The sequence below is a fragment of the Mastomys coucha genome, unplaced genomic scaffold, assembly GCF_008632895.1.
Source record: "Mastomys coucha isolate ucsf_1 unplaced genomic scaffold, UCSF_Mcou_1 pScaffold18, whole genome shotgun sequence".
NCBI classification, from domain to species: Eukaryota; Metazoa; Chordata; class Mammalia; order Rodentia; family Muridae; genus Mastomys; species Mastomys coucha.
In genome coordinates this window covers 59,196,156-59,205,262 of record NW_022196900.1, presented here as the reverse complement: position 1 = coordinate 59,205,262, position 9,107 = coordinate 59,196,156, and the positions used below count along the sequence as shown (strand labels likewise).

Genomic DNA, 9,107 nt, shown 5'->3' with positions numbered 1-9,107 from the left:
CTTAACAGAGTTGAAAACTCCCCCCTTCTAATATGCACTCCCCCTAGTGGCCAAAATCAGAAATACAGTTCTATTTTCCTGGATTATACCCAAGATAGGGTTAAATATAGCATATCAAGTTTCTGCTGTATATTTAACCTACACAAAAATAGATTTAAGAGAAGACCACTAACTTAAAAAAAACTTGTATATGCCAATATATAGTAGAAAAACAGGTAGTGATTAAATATTACCTTCTTAAGATAGTATCTAAAACCTAACAAATTAGTTTGAAAATATCAGAATTGTGGAATGTTACAAGTTCGAAGAAAAAGAAAATTTGACTGAGATGGAACTAAGATAGTGAGCCCCTACCCCAGCCGCCACAGCTCCAGCAGAGCAGAGATGTTTTGTGAGACAGGTCCTGCTCCAGTTCTCCGTGGTCTTTTTCTTGAGTCTCTATGTTTGTGAGACAATACTTCTTGAGACACATTATCTGATTATAAAACCCCTATACTACTTTAGACAAATGTAGCAACTTTGCTATATGTTTTTAGCACCATATACAGTTTTCTGTAACTCAATATGAGGTCACATGAGATATATGGCCACAGATGTTGAACTTGAAGCACTGGACCATAAACAAAATAATGTTATATTCCACTACTTTTAATGAGACATCTGTCTGAAGAGTTCAAACAGTAAGGTAATGCAGCCATCTTACATGTATGTAAATTAATGGGCCAAACTCCACATAACATTTAAGCTATGCGCTTGCATACAGTAGGCAACAGGACAGTACCTGCCAGGTGGTGCTCAGATTTGCAAGCTGAGACTGGCCAAGGACTCTGTTACTCACACACAGTTTTTAATTACTTGCTGTCATTTTTCATGTCACATACTGCCTCCTTAACTGCTACACGTGCTTAATTTTAACTGTTCCAGTGTACCCTCTGTGCAAAGCAACCCACAAACATGCCAGCGGGAAATGTGCTGTTGGGACAAAATATCCCTGCAATTTCCAACAGGTTTTAGCTTCCTATCACACAAAACAGGTTTCTTCAATTCCACTTTATCTTTTAGTAATTAGATCCTTAAATAGGTGGTTTTGTATTTATACTGTCTTTTAGTTTTCTTATAAGACAAACCAAAAGTTTGAAGAAGTCATTGAATATTATTTTTAAGAATCCTATCTATAGTTTTTTTTTCATTAAAAAACAAAGAAGTACTTATATTTCCCACTCAATTAACAAGACAGTCACTTTTAAAACATTATTTGTATTTTAATAATAAAATATATAACATGGGCATAAAATATAAATGCATAGAAATGAAACAGACTATTAAGTATACCAGTTACATGGAAAAGCATGTAGTTAATAAATAAAATATTCGATCTAGAATACTTCTTAGTTTGATAGCTCCAAATGGAATTATTTAAGATACAAGGGAATACACACAGCAATATATCCATTCTTGCTGTTCATTCAGGGGCATTACATGTTGACAAACCTGCATTAAAAAAAAACCAGAAAGCTTTTATTTTTGATAATTTATTGTTATTTGCTAATTTTCAATACAACATTTCTAGGCCTAGTATAATAAAAAATATCTGTGAAATTAGGTGTGGTGGACCACAGCTTTAATCCAAGCATTCAAGAGACAAAGACAGGCAGATATCTGTGAGTTCAAGGGAAACCTGGTCCACACAGCAAGTTCTAGGCCAGCCAGGGTTCCCCAGTGAGATTACTGTCTCAACAAAGAAAAAAAATCCTTGTGTGCACATGTGTACACATGTTCATGTGGGTGAACATACAGGCATGTACATATGTGGAAGGAAGAGGTCGAGCTTAATTATTATTCCTCAAACACTATCCATCTCAGGGAACATGTCCCTGCTGATCAGGCTAGACTGTCTGGCCTGTTTCTCTCCCTAGAACTAGGGTTACACGATGTGCAACACCATGCCTGCCTTACAGGGCTCTGAGGATCCCCAGCAGGTACTTTACTCATTTTCTAAGTCTTCATTGGAGAAACTTAGAGAATAAGCTATTTTTACCCTTTACCTTTAAATCACTCAAGAAGGTTGTGGAATTTCACAGAAAACATGGGGGAGGGTGTAAGCTTTCTCTATGTCCCCTCACCAGACCCTGGGAGTCTGCTGATCCATTCTTGCCTTTCAATTTGTGACCTCATTAGGACAGAATGGGCCAAAGCAGGACACAATCTGCTATACTGAGATTATAGCTATTTCTGGCTCTTGACTTAGTTGCTTATATAAAACTTAGAGGTGTTTCATTTCTCAGTAATATTAAATAATCTTTTGTTTGTTTGTTTTTGTTTTGTTTTTTCGAGACCGGGTTTCTCTGTGTAGCCCTGGCTGTCCTGGAACTCACTCTGTAGACCAGGCTGGCCTCAAACTCAGAAATCTGCCTGCCTCTGCCTCCCAAGTGCTGGGATTAAAGGCGTGCACCACCACTGCTTGGCAACATTGAACAATTTTTTTTTGACTTGGATATATTTTATTGTCATTGAGATTAACAAACATTGAACAATCTTAATAGTGTAGATACACATAGTTTGGGTTATTAAAATAACTTATTAGTCATAATATTTGGCATTTCTCTGTATGATGTTTAAAAGTGCTTTCATGCATATAGTTTTATTTTTATCTTTATACTAACCTTGGGAAAGACTTAACTAACCTAGTGATATTACTTTAATTTTACCCTTAAACTGGACAGAGATGGCAGATGGCTAAGCTGATAAAAGTGCCTGCCCCCAGTTCTGGATCCTGGAACACACATGGTTTCCTTACAAGTGTCCTCTAACTCTCACATGCATTTTGTGGCACGAATGTGCATGGACTCATCCACATGTGCACATACATGGTATAAAACAAAATTTAAAACTAACTAGAACAGAGAAAGTTAAACGACTATCCCATTGTTGCTCAGTGACAAGACTGAATTAGAAGGAAAGCCTCCGCCAGGCATAGTGGACTGAAGAGCAGGAGTTTAAAACCAGTCTTGGCTGCATAGTGAGTCTGAGGCCAGCCTGGGTTAAATGAGAAAATAATCCAAAGCAAACTAAACACAAATCTCGCTCCCTCTCCTGGAGAAGAAATGGGGTATTTAGTGCTCTGAATGCCATGCTTAAATAACTTTCCACTTCATTTCATGCCACATGCTTATTGATAGATAGCATTAATAGGAAATTATTTCTTTTCCAAAGGCTTTAGTTAGAGAGTAACATTTACCATTGTAGATCTTGGTGCCACTTCTACAGCAAAGATGTCGAGTCCTCTGTTGTTGACACAGTTTTTACTCAGTTCATTATTGATGTGAATAATCACTTTGTCATCTGACTGTAGAAAATTAAAAATCTTTAGTTTTGAAAAATAAATACAGATATAAACCTGAGAATAAGACCTGAACATATGTTTCTAGAATTCAGTCCATCACAAATTCACACAAACCAGCTCAGTGCTACGGGTTTCTTTCTAAATGACCACCAATGACAATCAGCAGCAGTATATTGCATGTTTCCTAGTGGTCTCACTGTGAAAATCTTTTATAGAAACAAAAATTATATCCTTATTTTGCACCTAAGTTGTGCTGACTCTTCACTGATCTCCAAATTTTAACTTTCATATTTTAAAATAAAAATGATGGTCCTGAGTTATTATAAATAACATAAAAGTATAATGTCAAGTTTGATTTTTATATACTAAAAACAATAAATGTCCATTATAAATATTAAAAATATAGTAGGATTTTTGGCTGCAATGTAAGAAGGAAGATAACATTATTATTAAACTGTATACTAAAATAAGGAAAACTACCTCATAATCAATATCTTATTTGCAATTAGCAATAATTGTGCCTTGTATAAACCTCACTGGCTATGATACTGCCACTGTGAAAAGCTTTAATACCTTATTTTCAATAATTGATGTTATCCATGTGTCATAATTGCAAGTATGTACAATTATATTTTCATAGCCATCCATGACTTTAGCATCGCTTCTATCAAGGACAGATTTGCAAATGGCCTTCTCAAGTTGCCCACTACATGCCTCCATATGGACAGCTTTAATTCTTGGCTTGCATCTTTCAGCATAGATATTGATGACAAATGGGCATGCCTGGTGGGAGAAACAAATAAGATCTTGGATTAGTGTCCTGGTAAAATTTTAAATAAATAAACTTACTATAAATGATTATCATGTCACTTAAGCTTCATTTGGCCAGGGGTGGGGGGGCAGAAGTGCTCTCCACCAAGCCTGACACTGAGGCAGAAGCTAGAAAAAAGGATAATCCTGTCCTAATTCAGGCGCTGGTAAGAACTCATGAGAGTTCATCATGCTACTCAGAACAGAAATTAACTTAGGATGTTGCATTTTATTTTGTTTTTAAGTTCTGGATTCTTTGAATTAATACTTCAGACTACAACAGATTACAAATAACTAAAACTGGAGATAAAGGGAACCAACTAAAAACTCTTTTGAGCAAAAATCTTGTGAAGAGAGTGATCCCATTTTTAGGAGTTATACCACTCTAACAGTTCATCAAAAAAAAATTTTTTTTGTTCACTCAGGGTTGGAGAAATGGCTCAGTGGTTAAGAGCACTTGTTGTTCTTCCAGAGGACCAAGGAGCCATGCTGGGCATCTTACAACCACTGGTAACTCCAGCTCAATGGAATCCAATGCCTCCTGGCTTTTGTGGGCACCTGCATGTACATGTACATGCTTGCATACACACACACACACTAAAACGTTTAAAAGCCTTTTTCTTATGTTGATGGACATAGAAATGAGCATAGCCTAAGATGTGAAGGCAGGGCAAACCAGCTGAGATTCTTGAATCCAAACAATTAAATCAAGCAAGCCTTGGATTTCCTTTTGACAAACCTAAGCAAAGCCTACACCAAATCTCATGCTTCTGGATGAACCTGGATTAACATTACAGGTAAATCAGTTTCTATCAATTAAAAGACATAATAAAAGGCTGCATGAGGTAAATCAGAGAATCCTTGGGACTTGTTTTCCTGGCCACACCTGAGAAATGTGGGTGTCATGTCTTTGATTCACTTCTTTAACATGTCTTGTTTGTTAGAGGTTGTGTTGTTGCTGTTTTTCCTTTTGTCTTTTACTTTCAGAGACAGGGTCTTGCTATTTATTCCAGGATGTTCTCAGTTGCCTATGCAGCCCAGGCTAGACTCAAACTCAAAGGCCTCCTACATCAGCTTAGTACTTTCCCAGGTGGTAAGATTTTAGACATACACAGCATGCCATGCAATCTCAGAGACTTTAAAAACTACTGTCCAGAGTTCTAAAAATGAATGCCACTAAGTGCCAAACAATCAACACAATTAAGAATTTCATACATACATATGCTTCATCAAATCATTTATGGCTTTAATACTTAAAAGATAACTCCTTAACATCATGGCCTCCAACATAAAATAAATAAAAACAAGCATGGTGATCTACGTAGACCAACTGTGCCTGCCCAGCATTGCTCTCTCTTATAAGCAAGAGATCATGACTTCTCTTTCTTTAGTTAGAGTGGTAGTCTCATCATATGCTGAGGAGGGGTTATGACAGTCTCATCTATGCAGGGGGATGTGGTAGTCTTATTTGTGCTGGGGAGGTTTTTGTCAACTTGATACAAACTCTAGGCTTATCTTGGAGGAGAAAAAGTCAAATGATAAAATGCCTCTATCATGTTGGCCTGTGGACAAGTGTGTGGGACATTTTCTTAACTAATAATTGATGTAGGAGGGCTCAAGTCAATTATGGGTGGTGCTGCCCCTTGAGCAGATGGTCCTGGGATATATAAGAAAGCAGGCTGAGCAAAGCACGGAGAGCAAGCAAGTAGGCAGCCCAGCTCCACGGCCTCTGCCTCAGTTCCTGCCTTCAGTTCCTTCATGGCTTAGAAGTTGTAAATAAGTCCTTTCCTCTCCTAGTTGCTTTTGGTCATGGCTTTTGTCCCAGAAATAGAAAGCAAACTAGGACACCATCCTCTGATAAATTCTGTTGCATGTATTTTCTCCTGTTAATATTTTATATTTGGCTGGCAAACACTATTGTGCCCGGTTTATATGGTCTTGGGAACTGTACTCAGGACTTTGTGTACTCTAGGCAATCACTCTTATCAAATGAGTGCCACCCCTAGGTCCCTGTCTGTTAAATTTCAAATAGAGGGAATATATTATCTATTTTATGTTATAAATAAAATTTAAGTCATAAGAACTTACCTTAAAAGTCTTTCTTACCTATGGTTCAAAGGTAAGTAATATTAATAAATGGTTTCAAATGTTTTCAAATGTTTTATTGATTTTACATTTCTATTACATGAAAACATGTATAAAAGAATACACTAGAAGCAGCTTTTATAACTGTGGTTCAAATATAAAATTCACAAAATATTTGGTTAAAGAGGGATATTTTAAAAATTACAGAGGGCCGGAGAGGTGACTCAGTGGTAAGGAGCACTGATTGCTCTCCCAGAGGTCCTGAGTTCAATCCCAGAAACCACTTGGTGGCTCACAACCATCTGTAATGGGATCTGATGAGCTTTTCTGATATGTCTGAAGACAGTTACAGTGTACTCATATACATTAAATAAATAAATAAATCTTTTAAAATTATAGTAACTCTGCTGGGCTATGGTGGTGCATCCCATTAATCCCAGCACTCAGAAAGCTCAGAGGCAGGATCTCTGTATGAGGCCAACCTGATCTACAGAGCTCATTGCAGGACAGCTAGGGCTGTTACACAGAGGAACCCTGTCTTGAAAAGCCAAAAATAAATAAAAAAATTATGTTAACTCGTCACATTCAATAAAAATGGGGTGCTTAAAAGGGGGGAGAGGAGAGAAAGAGGAAGGGAGGGAGGGAAGGGGAGAATGAGTGAGAGAGAGAAAGAGAGAGCACTCAGAAAGTACACTTCTGAGGAATACTGAATGATATCAAAAATAGGGATTTAGTAAAATTACTTACATTTTAAATCTGTTATTTCTAGTACTACCCTTTTAAGCAACTGAAGTGGGAACTGGAGAGATAGCCCAGCAGTTAAGAGCACTGGTTGCTCTTCCAAAGGACCTGGATTCATTTCCCACCACCCACATGGTGGCTCACCATCATCTGTGACTCTAGTGCCAAGGGATCTGACACCTTCTGACTTCTATGGACACAAGGCATGGCAAGTGGTACATAATCATACACGCAACCAAAGCATTTGTACACATAAAATAAATATTAAAAAGTTGACTGACGTGTGAGAAAATGAATACCAGGTTAAGAGTATAAAGAAATCTTCTTACTTAGTATGTGGCTTGAGCTCAAACTCTTAAATCCTGTATTTTAAATATGACACAGAATTTAAGAAGGCCTAGTTTCCCTCCTCCTTTGGACTTAATATTTTTAACTTTGTACTTGCTTATTATGTCATTGACTAGTACATCACATAAAGAGTGTGTTGGGTCAGTCAGTTACTATTTCCAGTGTCTTAAAAATATTAACCCAAGAAGCACTTTAAAACAAAAAACCAAAAACAAAACAAAACAAAAAAACCAAAAAAAACAAAAAACAAACCAAACAAGCATTCCCAACTCTCTGTAGACACATTCTTCTTATCTCAGAGGATCTTCTTTATCTTAGGATGAAGTTCCTCAATTTATAAATAAGATTTTGAGAATTCAAACAGCCACGTCCAATTTCAAATACATTGGTGGCCTGAGTCTGGGAAAGCGGGGTCTAAAAATGAGGCAGACTAAAGTCTCATGCACCAGCCAACTTTATTCAGAGCATCAGACAATGTAAACTCTGAGGGTTAAGAAGAATAACATGAGTAAGATGTTCAATCAATAGGACAAGCCACACATAGCAAAAGCGTGTTTTTCCATAGAGGCATGTAAACAAATAACAATAGCCAGCAGTAATGAATAATTTGAAGTAAACCCACTCCTATTAGCTACACCTGGGTGAGGCACAAGAGCACAGTCCAAGAACAATTCCATGGTTTTGAAGAAACTGAGGTCACAAGACTCTTGTTTTCTTGGAGTTATCTCATGAGTACTCAGAATTCTTCTCACACAATTTCTTTCTTGGACAGTATTCCAGCAAAAATATACACATTTGAATTACTAATTTCCCTCTGCACATCAACATTCAAACTTTTGTCTCTGATTAATCACAGTTGGTAGGAAGTACATTTCAGTAAAGAACATCTCCAGTGTAGACACACCTGGGATGTCCTGGGATTCACCTTACACTACAGAAGGTCAAGGACTTGAGTGTCTAGATTTAAAAGTCATGTATCAGAATGTTCAAGAGCAAATACCATGGAAACCAAGGCTACTGTCAGCGCTTGAGTGTCTTACCTCTGTCAGCTCCAGAGCCTTATTGTAGCCCATGGAATGCAGAGTCACCCACAGGTCAAGAGGGTCTCCTTCTCGGTCATTTGCTTCCATCAGATGCAAGTCCATAAAGCCCTGTCTTGTTAATTCATTCTTCTTTGTGTCAAAGTTTTCTGTAAACAAAACCAACATTTTTTCCATACATTATTTAAAAGTCCACGTGTCTAATGTCTACACTATTAATTATAAACTTTCAGTTGTCAGCAATAACAAGAAAATTAAGAGTCCCTCAAACTTGCTTTTTTTTCTAATTTCCCAAGCTCAACACAGACACCATCATAGGACATGATTTGGGGGTTGGGAGGTCTATTTTGTTTTGTTTGTTCATTTTTTTCCTCCAATATATTGGCACGTTGTAACAAATACAAACATATTCCAAGTTAGAGGAAACTAATTTTTCCAACCTGATCACTCATTAAGAATTTATATTAATATTTCATAATGCCCCTTAGGCCCACCAGAACCTGAATGAACTTGATATACTATATCCCAGACTACTGGAGTTTGAGAAAGGGAGAACGGAAAGCATCAGGCTAAGGAGACTACTACTACAAGTATAGTTTCTCTAACAAATTGTTGGTAGGTCCTTGAAAAACTGTTAGATAATGAAAACCTGCATTTCCCAAGGGAAGTCTAAATATGCTTATTTAGCATTATTTGTGAGTTAAAAACTAAACTTGCCAGTATCTAGGCATACATACATA

At 37.1% G+C, this 9,107-nt stretch overlaps 1 protein-coding gene across 5 annotated transcripts in view; it reads right to left on the bottom strand.

The window, feature by feature from the left end:
- Positions 1-1,237: 1,237 nt before the first annotated feature.
- The window catches only part of Efcab7 (EF-hand calcium binding domain 7), a 49,047-nt gene continuing 41,177 nt past the window's right edge, over positions 1,238-9,107 (bottom strand). For all 5 annotated transcript variants that reach the window (XM_031377927.1, XM_031377925.1, XM_031377924.1 and 2 more), the window contains exons 11-14: positions 8,368-8,516; positions 3,917-4,126; positions 3,239-3,346; positions 1,238-1,491 (exon numbers count right to left, since the gene is read on the bottom strand). In XM_031377927.1, the coding sequence (XP_031233787.1) occupies positions 1,417-1,491; positions 3,239-3,346; positions 3,917-4,126; positions 8,368-8,516 (542 nt within the window). In that variant the 3' untranslated portion in view covers positions 1,238-1,416. The remainder of the gene's footprint in view (positions 1,492-3,238; positions 3,347-3,916; positions 4,127-8,367; positions 8,517-9,107) is intronic.